This window comes from Phragmites australis, chromosome 1, assembly GCF_958298935.1.
Source record: "Phragmites australis chromosome 1, lpPhrAust1.1, whole genome shotgun sequence".
In the NCBI taxonomy this organism is placed as follows: Eukaryota; Viridiplantae; Streptophyta; class Magnoliopsida; order Poales; family Poaceae; genus Phragmites; species Phragmites australis.
This window is the reverse complement of record NC_084921.1, coordinates 23,368,695-23,387,136: the sequence shown is the minus strand read 5'-3', so window position 1 is coordinate 23,387,136 and position 18,442 is coordinate 23,368,695. Positions and strand designations below refer to the sequence as shown.

The 18,442-nt window shown below is 45.0% G+C and overlaps 3 protein-coding genes across 18 annotated transcripts in view; 1 reads left to right on the top strand and 2 right to left on the bottom strand.

The window, feature by feature from the left end:
• Positions 1 to 10,779, bottom strand: part of LOC133912944 (uncharacterized) — a 39,322-nt gene extending 28,543 nt beyond the window's left edge. Inside the window, exons 1-6 of one of the 13 annotated variants that reach the window (XM_062355988.1) lie at positions 10,393 to 10,523; positions 8,996 to 9,472; positions 7,847 to 7,996; positions 6,444 to 7,126; positions 6,202 to 6,276; positions 5,878 to 5,970 (exon numbers count right to left, since the gene is read on the bottom strand). The gene's annotated coding sequence lies outside the window, so the exon portion shown is untranslated. Of the gene's footprint in view, positions 1 to 113; positions 285 to 5,497; positions 5,671 to 5,877; positions 5,971 to 6,201; positions 6,277 to 6,443; positions 7,127 to 7,846; positions 8,000 to 8,995; positions 9,833 to 10,392; positions 10,524 to 10,689 lie in introns of those variants that run through there. The other 12 variants (XM_062355956.1, XM_062355964.1, XM_062355981.1 and 9 more) reach the window with 12 other exon arrangements.
• Positions 9,824 to 18,425, top strand: LOC133912927 (protein ABERRANT PANICLE ORGANIZATION 1-like). Of its 4 annotated transcripts, none has more exons than XR_009908928.1 (3): positions 9,824 to 11,077; positions 11,999 to 12,100; positions 17,859 to 18,425. XR_009908928.1 is itself a non-coding variant. In XM_062355925.1 (2 exons), exon 1 carries the CDS (start codon positions 9,919 to 9,921, stop codon positions 11,068 to 11,070), a length of 1,152 nt encoding a protein of 383 aa, XP_062211909.1. In that variant the 5' UTR covers positions 9,824 to 9,918; the 3' UTR covers positions 11,071 to 11,077; positions 17,859 to 18,425. The 4 variants fall into 4 exon arrangements, 2 of the variants coding, with proteins under 2 accessions (XP_062211909.1, XP_062211896.1); XR_009908930.1 differs by having other exon boundaries at positions 11,999 to 12,107; XM_062355925.1 differs by lacking the exon at positions 11,999 to 12,100.
• Positions 12,562 to 13,056, bottom strand: LOC133883578 (uncharacterized mitochondrial protein AtMg00810-like). Its single transcript, XM_062322942.1, has one exon. It carries the CDS (start codon positions 13,054 to 13,056, stop codon positions 12,562 to 12,564), a length of 495 nt encoding a protein of 164 aa, XP_062178926.1.
• Positions 18,426 to 18,442: the final 17 nt, after the last annotated feature.

The following is an 18,442-nucleotide window of genomic DNA, read 5'->3' as shown; positions in this document are numbered from 1 at the left end:
TCAAATATTGCACACAAGAATTTTGAAAAACCCTATCTATAAAACTACAAATCTACAACAATCAATTGTGTTCAATATGTCAAGCCACATTGCAAGAATCTAGGATATTGAGCTCACATCTCAACTTGCAAACCCATTACCTCACCTTTTCCATCATCACCAAAAATGATGTTTTCATGTGTTCCTCTATTTTCTTCAAAAGATAAGAACATACTCTTCTCTCTAGTCATATAATTTGTGCATCCACTATCGATCACCCAACTTGATCCACCAGAGGAGTATGCCTACAAAACAAATTTTAAGCCTTTGCTTTAGGTACCAAATTTGTTTGGGTCCTTTCATGTTAGTCACAAGAATTTTTGACACCCACACACTCTTTTTCACAATTCCATCCTTTGTGCAGGCACCAACATATAGAGCAACCACTTTACCACAGTGGTTCCTTGAGAGGATTGAGGTGCATAAGTTTTTTGTTGCTTCACTTGAGAGGTGTGATCGGCTTGCTTGCTTCCTTTGATGAATTTTAGGCACTCCTTGCCCTTGATCGCAACACGCTCATTTGATTTGCTTGTATACGTGTTAAATCCGATACCTCTCTTTAGCTTGTTGTCTTTGGTCTCAATGGTCTTGTATAGTACATCCTTTGATTTATAGGATTTAATGCAACCATACTTGACCAAGTCATTTAGCCTCTTATTCTCTTTTTGTAAAGCTTGCAAGGATTCAATCTTAATAGCACAAGCATTTATATCTATGTTATAGCACCGAGAACAACCCATTACTTGTGGAAACATTAGAGAGCAAGGTTGCATCATTAGATTGGAATGAGCTATTTTTTAGGATATTAATTTGTGCTTCAAGAGTTTTATGACTCTTATCTAAACTTGACAATTTTTTTTGAAGCATAGAATTATTATTCTCAAAATTATAAATTAAGCTATTAGCCAAATTTAGCTCTTTGGTCAATTTCTCAACCATCTCCCTTTCTTTAGCAAAAAGTTCCTCGAGTTCAAGGTTTCTCTCATTTTCAAGGATGAGCAAATCTTCTTGCTTCTCGAGGATCTCCTCTTGACCCTCTATTATTTCCATAAATTCTTTCAATTTAGACATGATATTTTTACTAAGATCTTAGATTGGAATCACTATCACTAACTAGAGGCTTAGGATGTGATTTTACCTTTCTCCCTTTTGCCATGAAGCATGTGGGGGTGTCGTCGTCGCTCATTTCGCCAAATAACGATTTTGTTGGTGTAGGGGCTTGAATGGCGATGGTGGCAACTCCTTCATCATCGGAGTTGGAATCGGAGTTTGAGTCCCACTCCTCGCCAATATGAGGAGTGACCAGAATATTTCTTCTTGTATGCTTTGCTCTTGTCTTTCTTGAATGGCTTGCCCTTCTTTTCTTCTTTGTCTTTACTCTTCTTCTTGTTAGGACAATCCGCTATGAAGTGGCCAACTTCGCCACACTCATAGCACGCCCTCTTGGAAGTTCTTCTTTTGGGCATGTCTTTTATATTTTCTACATCCTCCCTTCCTCATGAATTTCTTGAACTTCCTCACAAAGAAAGCTATTTCTTCTTCATCGGAGCTTTGATCTTCACTTGAACAAAACTCTTCAACTTGTTTGCTCTTGCTTGCCTTGAAAGCTATTTTTTTGTTCTTGGAAGTGGAGCTTTTGTTGGATAATTTCTTCACTTCATTTGCTTCTTCTTCTATTAGCTCATGAGCAAGTATTCTCCAAAGAACATCACTTGGGGCGAGCTTTTTGTAATCTCTCCTTTCACGGATGAGGGTGACCAAAGTTGGATTTCTTGGAGCGAAGGCTCTAAGTAACCTTCTCACAACCTTGTGGTCATCGAGTTCTTCACTCCTAAGTCCCCTTATCTTGTTCACAAGCACCATCATCCGGTCGTACATGGCTTGTGGACTCTCATCATCCTCCATGACAAACCTTCCCAATTTGCCTTCAAGTAATTCAATCTTGAATTCTCTCACACTAGCTGTAACTTCATGAGACACTTGAAGTGTATCCTAAATTGATTTAACATCTTCAAGCCTATCCACCTTGTTGAACTCTTCGGTGCTTAAGGCGCTAAGTAGGACACTTGTTGCTTGGGTATTTCTATGTATGGCTTGTTCTTGTTTGGGTGTAAGCTTCATGTCTTCGGCCGAAAAATTAATACCTACACACACAATTTTCCAAATGCTCAGATAGAGCGATATTAAATGCATCTTCATCTTGTGCCTCCAAGTGGCGTAGTGAGTACCATCATCAAAAAATGGTGCACGCCCGGACGGCACAGAGATGAAGTTGTTAGAAGGGGAATTTAATTTGCTATAATCAAAATTAAATTCAACTCCCTTTCTTTCTTTGGAGCCACCGGCTGTTGACGCATCTCCCGAATCCATTTGTCTTCTAGAACCAGCACCCGAGGTTTCACTTTTGGGACTTCTCGGACTTTTCTCTCCAGATGCCGACATCTCTAATTCCTCCAAGCAGTTAAGCCTTGTAGGAGGTTAGGCTTTGATACCAATTGAAAGTCCTTGATGTCGATTAGAGAGGGGTGAATAGTTATTTCTGAAATTTAAAACTCAGCAGCAGATTAAACAGTGTTGGGAAAAAAAAGCCAGCCTGAGGATAATAGTTGAAGATTACTATCCAGGTCCCCCCAGAGCCTTGATCTACTGATCCTTAGCTAAAGGCTCGACCTCCGAGGTCATCAGGTCCCATCACAGTACCTCTTCGTACCTGCCAAGCCTTCCCTTGGCTTAACCGGCTCAGCCTCCCAAAGCCTCGGTCCCCCGAAGCCTCAGCCTCCCCGAAGCCCCAGTCTTCTGGAGCCCTGCTTCCCAAAGCATTCACCTCCCGGATCCATGCCTCTCGAGGCCCCCGCCTCAGGATGATGGTCGGACCACCTTTCTGAAGACAACAGGGTGATTCAGCAGTCCCTGGGAAAATCTACCAAAAAGGGAGTGTCGGACATACTTTGCCTGCCAAGAAGTAACCGGCATTAAAGGCCTAGGCTGGTGGGCGCCATTCTGACACCTTGGCATAATGGAGTCTATCCTGACACCTCTGACAGTGCGGTGTCGGGCCGCAATTGGCGACCGACTCGCCGCACTCGAGGGGGCAGGCACCACGATAGTTACCACAGTGGATATTTACCTCCCCGATAGGATAGAAAGTAGTTATCTGGGATAAGGTCCAATAATTCGATCAGGTTCCAAATATTCGTACATTATGATAACTTGTATGCCAAGCTACACATGACCCTATAAATAGGGGGCCATGGTCGTCTGGGGGAAGGGGCAGAAAAAAAGAGGCGCACGGAGAAAATACGGACACAGAGCATGAATCACAACAAACCTGTGACTCTCCCCCCAGATCGATCCATTTTCCTACCATCAATATACTCGTGGTGTTCCTCCCTCTCAAACTTTATCTCCAAGCTTGAGTCTCCTCTTTAGAAGAAACTCTCGCCGTATTTGCTAGAGTAAGACAAACTCTTGCTCCAACAAACAGTGTCCAGAGACTCCGGCTCAATCTAGATACTCCAGGTTCCAGAGTATCCGAGTTCACCTGGATTATCCGGACTATACAAGAACTCGAAATCAAAGTAAATTTAAGAGAATCTACTAGAGACTACGAGCTACCACTATATCTCTAAGATAGATATGTTCTTCTCAATAATAATCCTGCACTCAAATACTCGCAAGCAACAATATTGAGGCAAATCCTCAAATAAAAATTTGAATGAATAACTTGCAAGAATTTAAATAGAGATAAGATTTAAATCCAAAGTTCGGCCACCTCACAAAGAAGTGCCTACGTCTCCGTTGAGGAGCTCACAAAGAGCCGGAGCTTTTCCAACCTATCCTCACCCAAGCGACCACAAAGATCGAGTTAGGGTTCTTACTCAATTCGTCGGTGATACAAACTCCCCGTGGTACTCCACAACGATTGGGTGCTCTACGGGTGACCTTTTGCCGTCTAGAAGCACAAAGCTTCAAGAGAAAAAGATTGGAATTCGCAACTTGGCAAAAACTAATGCTCAAAGATTTTCTTTTTGCTCTCTTGCTCCAAATTTCACTCCCCAAACCAAACTCACAAATCTTAGCAAAGATTGGGCACTAGAGGTGTTTGGGAGGGCTATTGAATGCTCTAGAGAGAGTATATGCACTGGTGGTTCAGCAAGCTTTAAATGAGAGGGGTGAAGAGATATTTATACTCTTCCCCCCAAAATTAGTCGTTACTATGCTATTCAGACAGACTCAGAGTATCCGGGTTCACTCAGAGTCTCCGGGTAACACAGAAAACCACGCACCTAACCTGTTAGAACTAGCCGTTACACTGACCCGGAGTATCCGGGTAACACTTTGAGAAAAACCGACTAGAACACTAGTTCGGAGGATGCCCGGAAGATCCAGAAGCATCAGGACTCGGAGACTCCAAACCAACTCAGAGACTCCGGCTAAAAACCTTAGCTAACCGAGGGCCTTTCTTGGAGTCTCACTCGGAGACTCTGGGACTTAACAGCATCCAGAGTATCCAAACTAACTCGGAGACTCCGGGCTTAAAAATTAAATCTAAATTGAGAGCTTTCTCGGAGACTCACTTGGAGGCTCCGGAACAATTGCACTATTCGGAGTATCCGGGCTATCCCGGAGACTCCGGGCTCAGAATTAAAGCCAAATTGAGAGCTCTTCATAGAGTCTCACTCGGTCACTCCGGAACACCTACAGAGTATGGAGTTTCAGGACCAACCCGGAGACTCCGGAACCAGACAATTCTGCCATATGTTCCTAGTGTTCGTGAGTGATGGTGTCTCTCAAAAATTGGTTTTCACAAAATACTTTTAGCACTAAGACACTACCAAAATTACAAAAAGCATCCCTCTTAATAGTACGATATTCCTAAAACTCAAATTCAAATTAAAACCGAGTTGGACTCTAAGAGTTTCTTCATATCGCTTCTCCTTTCTTTTTTAAGTCATTGACTTCTTTTATCCTTTTTCAACGAGACTAAAACCTGTTCATACACTTGATAAAACTATTAGTCCCTTAATTGTTTGTCATCAATTATCTAAAACCCACAAGGGGCCTAGATGCACTTTCAGGGGAAGGCTAGAAGTGAAGTCAAAGAAAACAAAACATAATCACCTATGCAATTTTAATACTATTGAAAATAGGCCAAGCATGAGTTTCTTTTGTAATTTCCCCTGTTTCTATAAAAAAATCAAGCATGTTCATCAACTTTTGATTGGTCAGATAATTTACAAGTAACTAAAAAGGAATGGGTTAGGTTGAGCCTTTCTATAATGACACCAAGTTTCAAGAGTAGAGGAGGTTGAACCTTAAAAAAACTGTTAAAACAAAGTGTAAAGCTCTGGATCTTACTGATACCGCCTTATATGATAAGGTGGAATCAGGACATCCTAAAAACCAAGAAGAGGCACTCAGAATGTAGATGCTAATGCGACAAAGCTCATTTGATCAGTATATCCATTATTCAGTTAGCGGTGAAAGGAAGTAAACAAACCTCATCGCACAAATGGTACATACTAATCAAAAACTAAAATTTGACAGTAATACATTGTGATTTTGAGTAACTGAATAATTGTAAAAACAAAATGGTCGGTGATGGCACATCACATAAACAAGAAGGCGCTCCTTTGGTCACACTCATGCAAAGCAAGAACTTTAGTGTTAGTTATCAGCATCAAACAAATAGACCTATCAGAAGAAACTTGAACTAAAATGTAGAGGAAGTGATAGAAGAATAAATTTATCTATAGAAACCCTAGCGATAGAAACTTGAACCAAACTTTCTGTAGCACAAAATCAAATGAAGGGAAAAGGGAGGCCTGAATTGCATACCATGAGAAGTGCACATGTTGGTCCATAGTAATTGGTTTGAAGATCTTAGTCAATTAATTGAAGGAAATGAAAACCGAGCAACATTACGCAATCCTACAAATGAACTGAAGGAAATGAATTATCGGGAATCTCAAAATGAATCCAACTTAAATTTAGTAGGGTACAAATCAAAATATGCAGTCTAGTAGGCAGCAATGCAAAATCAAAGGAACCTACTCAATATCAAGTAGTGCTGAGGTCAAGTTTTAGTTCCATGCTAACTCACTCCTTTATTATAACAAAATTCACACCTTAATGAAACTATTGGCCTGACTTACAACCCACCTTTCTCTCAAGTTGTTTGTCTACATAAGGTCATGCCTTCAATGTCAGAAGACCAATCTATTGTGCTGCCAAAACCTGAAATCCATACATAAAAAATTGTATGTCTTAACAAATAAACAATATGAGATCACATAATACCAGTTAGCCCAAGACTTGAACATAGTCAATGTTAAATTTTAGACCTTGTGCAAGTTCCTTAATGGGCATATGTAAATCAGAAGATCAAACCATTAGTCACTTACAATGATTTTTAGTTATAATGATCAAGGCAGATGCAGGGGAGAATAGCATTGTATTAGAGGTAGAGGCCCTAAGTATGGAGATCTTTACCATCGTCGAGGACTTTATCGATGGCTAGCACCAAGTGATACTACAATTGATACAGAACATCAAGCAGTCAATCTAACCTTTTTGTCTTCCTCGTAAAAATAAAAAAGATCTGACCATGTCTTTAGTGAGTAGGGGAATACGGAATGATATTCTCCAAGGGCACAATTGAGGAGGAGGGAGAAGGGATGACGCTTACCCTAATGCAGCCGACTGTGTAGAACGTCATTGAACACAAGCCTACAGCCGGTGCAATACAACCGTGTGCACTGGCGCCGTAAACCATGGTGCCTTCTTGAGACTGAGAGATCCCCGTGGGTAGGGGAATGGGGAACGTCTAGGAGGGCGATGGGTGGGGAGTGCCAATCGCCCACTATTTGGAGGGGGAGGCATAACAAGAGGGAGATGCTCACCTGTAGCTGGAGGGTGTGGAGGAGGAAGTTGCGGACAAATAAAAATAATAGTAAAACCGTGTTTCTATTACAAAGTGATTTAGTGTTCTCACCAACTGCATCAAACATGACTCCTCATCCCCTGCAATTGGAGGGGCACTAGGTGTCCCCAAAGCCTAAAACTTATGCTCCTCAAAATAGCGTTCCTGAACACAAAAAGGAGAAGCTGTGAATTTATGCTAAATTCGAATAATCAAACATACATAAGCATCAAAAAATGGCTTGACAGAATTGAATAATCGCATATGCTTGTAGTGGCATCTATTGGAGTGGAGATGCTCATGACAGTACTTCAACAAAAAGCAACCAAAACATAGAGGAGCCACTTGAAATTGTTAGTCAATTAGAATGCCTAAACAGCTGGAATAGATCTGAAACTTGTATCATTTGTTAATTAAGCAATGGGGAGTGTAGGATGAGTGAAGATCAGGGTTGCCGCAAAATAATACAGTTGTCAGATTCCCTATGCTAGTTTCAATCGACACCATGGCAAGATAAGAAATATCATTTAATTTGCTAGTAAATAATGACATAAATAATCCAGGCTAGGCACTTGATCAAGCACGAAATTTATTGCAATGAGTACATTTTATCATAGCAGTGTTTTCATCAAGTAAGACTAAGTGGCACATTTTTTTACAGAGAAAAGACTTCATTACAAGACATGTAATAAAATAAATAAAAACAATAAAGACAACAAAACAAACTCTGTGTATTTAAAGAACTCTCCAAAATCCAAAAGCCATCAGAACAACCGAGCAAGTGCAGAACGTTACAGAAAGAACACGCAGATGGGAAAATAAATTATTATCTATAAAACAAGAACAAGAAACATAAAAATAAGAAGATTTGAGGCGCGCACGTACACTGTGGAAGATGTCGTAAGCGATCCAAATGGTGGTCCGTAACCAAGCTTCCACTGCAACGAACCTCCCGCCTGTGAAGCGGTCCACAGGGTGCGCTGATCAGGTTCGCCATCCTTCGGTGCCGCAGTCCCCCCACACCCCCTTCGCCTCCTGCTGCAACCAAATCAACTCCACATCAAAAACCCACGCCATAGTTTAGAGGTGCTAAATGAGTTGTTGAGTCCTGACCTAATACTGAATAAAAAATTATACACATTCAGTATAGCAGAGTTTTTCAACAGTCCAGCATAAGTTTGGCGGTGAGGATTCCATAAAGAAAATGATTGTTCTAGACAACCAGTGAATTACAATGACTAACCCACATCATGAAACGAAATACCCAAATTAATGTTGAAACATTAATCTTGCAAGAAAATTGCTCCTATTGATATCTTGAAATATAATAATCCAAACGAACGTATTAATGGTGGCCATCAAACTGATGACATATCAAATGATCAATCACTTGTTCAATCCAAAAATATTATTATATTCCACCCTATCCTTCCACAAATTCATGAGCTTTAGACAGCTGCCCTTCCTCTTGCAGTTTGATTGCTAGCCTAAAATCATATACAAATCCCAAATTATAGTTCAGGTGATTCAGGAGCACCAGCACTTAGAAAACACTTGACATTGCGACAACTTTGTTGATTTGAACAGATTATTGAAAGAATTGGCATAATCCACAAGCTGAAATTGAAGCTATTACTACCACTACTTATGTGTGTCGAGATAATTAGCTTTAGCTGTTATTTGTAACCGATGTGCGAGATATAGGGTGATATATCTCGAGATTCGACTTACCGAAGGCAGTGGCATATCTAAAAACCCCCTATAAAGCATAAGCACCACTAACTCTGAGGCATCAACGTTTACAAAAGATTGACCCAACTCGGATGGGTCAAAAAAAATCAATCCTACACTAAATCAGGCGGTTAGATATCAAGGTGCACATTCCAACACCACCCTAATCAATTAATAACAGTTTATCATACAATAGGAGAGGACATATAAACCTAAGAAATTCCTAAGCAATTGGATGCGCTTTTGACAATAACAGAATGTTAAACGTTGAACAAAAATACAAATAGAAAGGTGGCTTCATACGATCGAAACAGATAGAAATGGTGTCAGAATCACATAATCATCACCACAGTAGCAGCACGTGAGGAGCAAGGCGGTGTCCCAGATGAGCTCGAGTGGGCCGGCCACGACGGACCCCAATGGGGGTTAGCCCTTGAGCAGTAGCATCTTCGTGTCGTGGGCAACCACTATTGGCTATCCTAGTCCTGGCCCTGCTGCCCCTAGCCCTATCGTTGTGCACACTTCATGTGGCCGAGGTTGAACTCTAGCTTCATGCTTGAACGAGTCCCGGATCCAAAGCGATGACCACAGGTGCATCTTCGCCGGGATGAGGTCAGGACTCGCTGTGCTTGGAGTAGACAATCTTGGGACGGTGGGCAGTCGACGGTGGGCCGACTGGGGGTGACAGCCGAGCTTGGGCCTGGGGATGAGGATGCGAAGTGTGCGATACGACCGATGCTGGCTATTGGGGGTTTGTTGTTGCCGGTTTACGCGTGGCTCCTGTTTGGAAAGGAAAGAAGGGAAATGATCAGGAATAGAAGGAAGTGCAATTAACAGAGCTGGATGGGGGAGGTTGTTTCGAGCGGTGACGGCAATTAGGAGAGTGTGTGGGGGCAAGAGGACAGATGAGGGCGAGGAGATGGGCGGGGCAGGAGGGCACGATGGTGCCAGGGGCGACGGTGCGTGTGTGAGGGCAGCGTTGGAGGAATAAAGTAGATACATAAAAAAATGATGAGGGCTGTAAGATGAAAAAGTGAGGGATGATAGATGTGGGATTTAGAAGACGCGAGAGTTAAGGAGAACGCCGGAGTACGAGAGATTAAGCAGGCCCGGACCCTAATCCTAGTTCCACAGCAAGGAAGCGCACACCGACACACAGTTAAATCCTTCTGACAGGTGGCCCCACCCATCCCTACTGGCCGTCTAAGGGGCCCATCCAGGCCCACATGCCAGCGAGGGCCCCCTCGCACCTCTCGTGCCCATTTCCATCTCCGCTACCGCAAGAACAGAATCCACGATACCCCCCACCACCAATCCCATTTCCATCCCTGGCCATGGCCTCCGCCACCGCCGCCGCCGCCGCCTGCCCGTGGGACGCCCTCCCGGTGCACCTCCAGGAGCGCATCCTCTCCCTGCTCCCGATAACCGAGCTGCTTCCCGTCGCCGCTGCCTCCCGCGCGCTCCGTCGCCTGCTCCGCTCTCCGGCCTTTCTCGCCCTCCTCTCGCCGCACCGCTTCGACGCCTTCTTCCTGCTCTCCCCGCACCTCGCCGTCCATCCACTTTCACGTCGTGTCCTCCCTACGCCCCCGCTCGCTGCGATCTCTCCCCCTTCCTATCCCCTCGTCTCCTCCGCCTGCCCCTCCATCCTCATCACCTGCGCTTCGCTTCACCACCTCCCACCGCTCCCCGCCGGCTCATACCTCTTATCCGTCGTCGTCCCGCCGCGCTCCTCCTCGTCCTACACCCTCGTTGCCGTCACTACCGGCGCAACCGTCCGGTCGTACACCCTCGATACCGCCGATCCCTCCCGGCGGTGGGCGTCTCGGGGCGATCTACCGCTGCCCTTCGCGCTTCTTGGAAACGCCACTGTCGCTGGTGACGGTGGTCAGCTCTATGTGCTCGGCCGCGGTCCCGACGCGCTTCTGTTGTTCGATCTCGCGACAGGGCAGTGGGTGGTGCTGCCGGTTGTGATGCCACACGGTCTCACCACGGCGCACCTGTTTGTTCTTGATGGGCGGCTGTTCTTGGTAGGTGGGGTGGAGAGGTTTGGGGAGGTGGAGCGGGTGGTGGTGTGGCAGATGGACGGTGGCGAGGAGGATGTGTGGTGGAGGGAGGTCGGTGTGATGCCGGCGGATGTGTTGGATGAGTTGGTGGCTGGTCGGCATAGCAGTTTCTGGCATTTTCTGGCTGCGGACAGATTGGGGATTGTTTGCTTGTACAATGCCGTGGACGGGAGGCTGGTCATGTTTGATGCGGCCGATGGCACTTGGACAGTGCTGCCACGAGTGTCAGGGTTGGATGCAGAGGAGAGCCTTCGGTGGTTTGGACATGTCTTGGAGCCAGGAGTTGAGCTCTTGCTTGGACAGTGCTGCCGGTGATGATGAGGTTGTTCTTTTGACTTGTATGCTTCAGTCGAATGATGACACAATTGAAATCATGTTCCTAATGCAAATGTCTGTGTAAACAAGAATAACCAGCTCACTGTTGTTTTTGACAAGTGCATGACTTTCGTGTTTTATCATTTGAAATCTCTGTTACAAAAGTTGATCTGGTTGCTAATCTTGCACTTTGTTGTTCAGTACAAAGCTTTGTGATTATGTTTTGACTTTTGTCTCTAGATGTGTTCAGTGTACACATAGGTAATGCTATTACCGTTTGTGAAATGAGGCTGAATTTCAGTCGTCTTATGCTGATTCTCATAAACTTATGTTTCCTACTTGACGTATAAGCTAGGCTGCCTGTAATTGATAGCTTCTTCTGTCATGTTCCAGTTCCACAAGAGCTCATAGTTTGCCACTTTGCCCCCCCCCCCCCCGGTACTGTTAGTTATTGGGAATTCTACATTTACATGCATTTAGCTGTTAATATTTCCTGTACGAGAAGTGGTTCTATGCTCCGAGAAAATTATGCTCAGAGTTCCAATCAGAATGTTTGGCACAAGATGATCCACTCCAGCTAAGTGGTAGTAGAACATTGACAGGATAAATCAGAATGTTTGCAGTTCTGAGGGTACTTGTTAGCTGGTTTGCAGTGCAAATCCAGTAAAAGAAAATGCAGAAATGCTTAGCTAAAATGTGCAACTTTAATGTGTGGATCATCTTTAAAAGATCCTGGAAACTACATGAATAGGTTCTGTAAACAACTAAAATGAGCTAATAGGTTTTGCTGATTGGAACTTTTTTTCCTGTTCTGTTCCCAGTGCTTTTGTTGTTTCTTGTTTGTATCATTAGATTTTTTAGTCATGTCCGGTTCTTACTTGATTGGAAATTACTATTCCATTTCACAATATAAGTGCTTATGTCACAGGCCAAACAGGTGCCTGAATTGAAGACATGGTTGATGAAGCTGATGCCGTTATATTCCTATTAAATGGCATACTACGATCACTCAACTTCATTACAGCATTCAGTAAGGGGTAGAGAGTTGAAACTTGCTACAATTGCATTCTTGATTTCTTCCATGACTTGATGTTGTAGAGGTTGTTGGATTGATCCTGCGAGAAGTGGGTTGGAAGAACGCACACTTGAACACGCATCGGACACAGAAGTTTTCTTGCTGCCAGCAACTTCTGATGTTTATTCAAACACCTAAAAGCCAGTAACTTCTAATGTTTACTCAAACACTCAAAAGCCTATAGCTGCTAAAAGTCTCTATTCGATTGAAACTCATCCAAAGGTCGGAAGCTCTTCTCAAAAGTTTCCATCAGATGAAGCACATCTGGTGCTTCCATCGAATGAAGCTCATCCCAGAGCTTCTGATGTTTGAAGCTCCTCGGCTCCAAAGCATACCTACAATGACCGCCTTACTGTTTGCAACAGTCCTAGCCTACTATTACACAAGGATTATACTAACATTACTCCCCCTAAGCCTTATGTGTAACCAACCAGCCGTCCCTCCTCGGCTTTCCTGTAGTGGCAGCCGTAGTTGATCGTTCCAGCAACATAGCGCAGGATCCTCTTCACGGCCGTCATATGCTCCTGAGTTGGCCGCTCCATGAAGCGGCTTACGAACTCGACGCAGAAGGCGGGATCTGGCCGCGTGTGGACAAGGTAGCAGAGGCTTCCAACGAGCCTCCTGTACTCCGTCGCGTCCATTTCTGCCGTCATGTTGTGGCTGAGTTTGAGTCGTTCCTCCATCTGGGTGTGAGCGGGATTGCAGTCTCTCATCCCCGTCATCTTCAAGATTTGAGTGGTGTAATGCGCTTGGCATAGCGTGATGTCGTTGCCGTTGTTGCTCTGTTGGACCTTGATCCTAATGTAGAAGGAGAGCAAACCAAGGTCGCTCATCTTGAATTGAGTCTTCATCTCCGCCTTGAATCGATTGATCTCCTCCTTTGCCAATCTTGTGATGATAAGATCATCCATGTAGACCCAAGGAGCAGCAACGTGTTGCCATGGCTGCGCCGGTATGTTGCATGTTCGTGCGCGCTCAGCTTGAAGCCAAGAGCCCTTAATGTGCTGTCGAGCTTCGCATTCCATGTAACATACACTTCCTCCTCCAGTTCGCCGTTGAGAAATGCTGATTTCACATCCTTGTGATGGATAGGCCATTCCTCTTGGGCAGCTAGCATCAGCAGCAGGTGCACAGACTCCAGACGGGCAATAGGTGCGAATACCTTGTCGAAGTCCACGCCCGGCTACTGCACATAGCCCTTGGCGACGAGGCAGGCTTTGTGCTTGATCACAGCTCCGGCTTCGTCTTTCTTGAGCTTGAACACCCATTTGAGCCCGATTGAGCGGTGTCCACGTGGCAGCTCCACTAGTGTCCAAGTTTCGTTCTCCTTGATATACTTCATCTCTTCCAGTATCGCTGCTCGCCACGGCACGGCACGTTCCGCCTCGATGAAGGAGTTCTGCTCTCATGCGCTCGCTAGGTGCAACTCAACGTCGTTTAGGATGCGGGTAGCGTATCCCTTTAGAGCTCCCCCGTCGCCGAGCAGCTTATCGATGACGCGGTATCGTACTGGGCTATCATCGTGCTGTGCGTCGAGCTTGGCACTATCATTAGGCGGTGGCGTGACGAAGTCCGCCTCCCCGGTAGATTCGCCGCTTAGTGTTCTGGGCGATGCATCGGCTGCCGCTGTACTTGGTGCAGGTGATTCTGCCGTCAGTGTTCTTCTTCTGGTTGAGGTGGGCCCGTTAGCTATTGAGAAATGGACTTGACTCACCATGAGCTCCATGGCGAAGTCGCTTGACGGAGCCACGCTCCTAGCTTCATCTGTCGTCCTCGTCGAAGATCACATCTTGTGACACGTAGACACGCTTGGTGCTCAGGTCGTAGAGGTGGTACGCCTTCACGCCACGGACGTAGTCGACGAAGACACAGGGCGTGCTCCTGTCATCAAGCTTCCACAAATGCGGTCACACCCGCCGGCTTTCGGCCGTGCCATGCCTCGAACGACGTTATGTCATCCAGACTCTTCGTTGGTGCACAATTGAGCAGGAAGACGGTGGTGCTCACCGCCTCTCCCCAAAACTCCATCGGCATGCTTCTCTGTTTCAGGAGTGTGCGCCGTCGCGACGATCGAATGATTGCGTCTGTCCACCATGTCGTTCTGCTGTGGGCTGTACGACGTGAAGTGTCATTGGACGCCGTGATCCGCGCAGTGCCATGTGAATTCAATGGACGTGAATTCGTCGTCGTTGTCAGTGTAGAGGACGCGAAGCTTCCGACCGTTCTCCACCTCTGCCTCCTTCTGGATCGTCTTAATCACCACTGTCGTGTTGCTCTTCGCAGCTAGGAGCATGAGCCACATATAGCGGCCAGTGTTGTCCACCATCAGCAGGAAGAAACGACGTTCACCTGGTGTCACCGACGTGATGGGACTGCAAAGATCTCCATGGAAGAGGTCGAGGCGCTCTTTCGCTCGATACGTGGCCTGTGACAGGAATGGAGCTCAGCGGTGCTTGGTGGTCACGCGTATGTCGCACAATTGCTTGACGTGCTCCAGCTGCGGCAGGCCTCGCATCATCTCATGGCACGCCAGCCATCGGAGTGTGTCGAAGCTTATGTGGCCATGGCGCGCGTGCCACCGTTAGGTGTTCTTGTTGCGGCGCGGCGCGAGATAGATGGGACAGGCAACGTCGAGGCGCTGGATGTACAACGCTGATGATGTTGTTCTTCAGCCGTGGGATGAAGTGGACTCTGGAGAGCGTCTTATGCTCTTCGTTCTTTCTAGTGAACAGGATGGTGCAACAGTCGCGAATGTCGACCACCGAGCATCTCCAAAATGAACAGAGCTCACCACACCTTGATCGAGCTTCGCGAAGACATCGTGACGACCCGTCATGTGGTTGGTGGTGACGGTGTCGAAGTACCAACCCTCCAAGTGGTCGTTGTCGTCGCTGGCACTAAGGTGGACTTGCGCTCGCGGCTCGTCGAGGTGGATGTGGCTTGGCGGTGGCTCTTGCGCATCACTGAGAGCGCACACCTGCGCCATCAAGAGCGTATTCTCGTCTTTTTTTCTTGCTGTGGGCCAAATAAGCTTGCGCTTTCTTGGGCAATCGACAGTCCTTGGCCCAGCGGCTATAGCGCCCGCAATTGCAGTACTTGTCGTGGGAGAGATCGTGCGCGGCCTTCTTGCCATCGGAGCCACCGCCTCCTTCTTCCTTTCGCGGTGCATGTGCACGGCGACAGGCATTGCCGCTGCCTGAGGCCCCTTTACCCTGCTTCCGCTCCTTCATGAGCTTTCCACCGATGACAGGGGATTCTTTCGGATCGAGACGATCCTTCACTGTCTTTAGCCTTCCAGTTACTTCCTCCAGTGTAAGCGTCGATAGATCGAGAAGAGTCTTAATAGATAGAGTAATCTACAAAAAATCTCTTGGGGACTACTCGAAGACTTTTATACCACCTTCTTTTCTTCCATCGTTTCTCGGAGCATGGCGAGGTTGGTGACGAGGCCGAAGAGACGATCCTCCACCGTCTTTAGCCTTCCAGTCACTTCCTCCAATGTGAGCGAGGTTGGTGACGAGGCCGAAGAGACGCATTGCGAAATCGTCGATCGTTTCCTCGTCACGGAATGAAATTGCCTTGAATTCCTTCTGCAGCTGTTGCGCCGAGGCCTTGCGGACACGATTGTTGCCGGCGTGCATCGATGTGATGGCGTCCTAGGCTTGTTGGCGCTCGTTTTGATAGCGAGTGTGCCGATCATCTCCTGGGGCACGTCATGGAGGATGGCCTCCAACGCCATGCGATATTCCTAGAAATTCACATCGTCAAACTCCACTGCGTCCCAGAGACCGCAGCCTGCAGCATGACCTTCATGAGCAGGCTCTAGTCAACGTAGTTGCTCCGTGTGAGGATCAGGTACGACGCGCCGTCAACCTCCTTAACCACATGCTGGACGACCACATCGCGTCCACCGATATCTTGGTGTCGCAAGGCGGCGGCGGCAATAGGGAACTACGGCAGTTGAACTACCTCTGGGGACTCAAAGCCGCACCACTCGGAGCTGACATCGCCGGGATCGATCAACTCTAGCTTTGATACCAATTGTTGGATTCGATCCTGCAAGAGGTGGGTTGGAAGAACACACGCGAACACATTGGAACAAAAGTTTTCTTGCTGCCAGCAGCTTCTGATGTTTATTCAAACACTCAAAAGCATATAGCTGTTAATAGCCTCCATTGGATTGAAACTCATCCAAATGTCGGAATCTCTTCTCAAAAGCTTCCATCAGATCAAGTACATTTGGTGGTTTCATTGAATTATCCGAGAGCTTCTGATGTTTGAAGCTCCTTGGCTCCAAAGCATACCTAGGAGGCCACCCAATACATAGGCTCATATGACCGACCTACTGTTATCTACAGTTACCACCTTACTGTTATCTACAGTGGTCGTCTTACTGTTTGCAACAGTACCAACCTAATGGTACACAAGGATTATACTAAGGGATAACTCCCAAGAAAGTGTCTGTATTGTGGAACAGACGGACCATCCAGCATAGGTCTATCCATATTTAAAAACAAACACCTATTTGATTTAATAGTGTCAATTGTTTTCTGATACAATGGTGCCCAATGTTCAGTGTGATTTTGTTGTTAATTAGTCACATGAGAGTGGTAATTATGTCATTTCATATGAGCCAAATAACAATGTCTAGTTGCTAGGAATCCTTGTACCCCTACACTTCACAATTTTAAGAGTGAATTGCATAAACTATAATTATTATGCCATTTGTAACACAAAACTATAAGTTTTGTACATTAATTTCACATATAACCCGATTTTCGTTGTCTCTGCCGTCGAAATGCACTGTTCATCGATTAAAAAATCAGTGGCTTTTTGTTTATCTAAAAATCCTAGTACATGTTCTATAATTCATATACAACTCATTTTAATTGGGAACTCAATTTTCACCACGTAACCTTAGACTAGAAATAATTTTAGAAATTAGTCCATCATATAAGAAGAATATTAGTGAATTTTTCTAAATTTTTGAGATTTTATTTGAGGTCCTAACAATTGTTAGAAGTTATGAAAATAATTTTTTGGAGAATTTTAGTTGAAATTCTACATATTATTTGTAAGTGAATTCAATTAAAATGGATTGCACGCGGATTATGGAACACGTACAAAATATTCTAGGATTTTTGGATAAACAAAAGACCACTGGTTTTTTATCGGTAAACAGTGGATTTTAATGGTAGAGATAACGAAAATCAGGTTATGTGTGAAATTAGTGTACAAAACTTGTAATTTTGTGTTACTATGCATAATAGTTGTAGTTTTGTGTTACAAATGACAATAGTTGTAGTTTTGTGCAATTCATTCCAATTTTAGATAAAATCAATGTGATGTATGGCTAGGATTGCTGGTGTAGGTATAGTTTGTAGAGGCACACAACTGCCCACTCCTTTTCGTTAGATTCTGCCTAAATATGTTGTATGTGTTGGCTCTGTTTATGAACTAGTAAATTTGATTTGTGTTGCTTCCCATCGCTCAGATGTGCAATGCAACATGTTCCTTTTTCTTACAACAGCTGTCTGCAATTCTGCATGTGTAGGAGATTTATTTTGTGTTTATTAAACTACCATTCATGAAAAGCTATGATTGAAAGACAGCAATAAAGATCGACATCACCATCTGTACTGATGAATTGGTAAGAAGACCTTTCTCTTTTACTGCTGTGTGCTAACTTTTCTATATGGTATTCGACATGCAGAAATGAAAATGTATGTGCTGTAGAATTCATCCAGTCATCCAAACTCATGGGGCCAGGAAATTGCCTAAATTGGTACCGTTGTTGGTATGTCTGGTGGCTGGTTTATGTTGGCACCAGTTGCCTGTGGTTGCCCATGGAATTTGCTTCTTTCCGGTTCACCTCAGATATATCACTGGATGTTGGAATGCAGAAAATTAAAGACTATATGATCTTGCTACTTTTTTTTTTCTGTAAATCCTAAGCCCTAAATCTTGCCATTCTCGTACTTTAGCTTGTGAAACTTTTGGTGATTTCTTAGTGGATTAAAGATGGCGAAGTAAGTGGTCTACTTCAATTTGTATGATGATAGTGTGTTCTGCTGAGATTAAGTCGAGTTACTAGTTATGGTTGTAAATTCTGCTTCATGCATCCCCAGAAGTTTCGTAAACTGGTATGACAACTCTTGGTGGACACTGGAGAAGCAGCTTAGTCACTTCTTAGTTGCTTGCATGATGTTCAAAGTGGTTTGGGTTGATGCTAAAAATATATATTCACTTAAGCTGGTAATAAAGACCTGTCTTTCTCGAAGTAATTTCTCTAATATT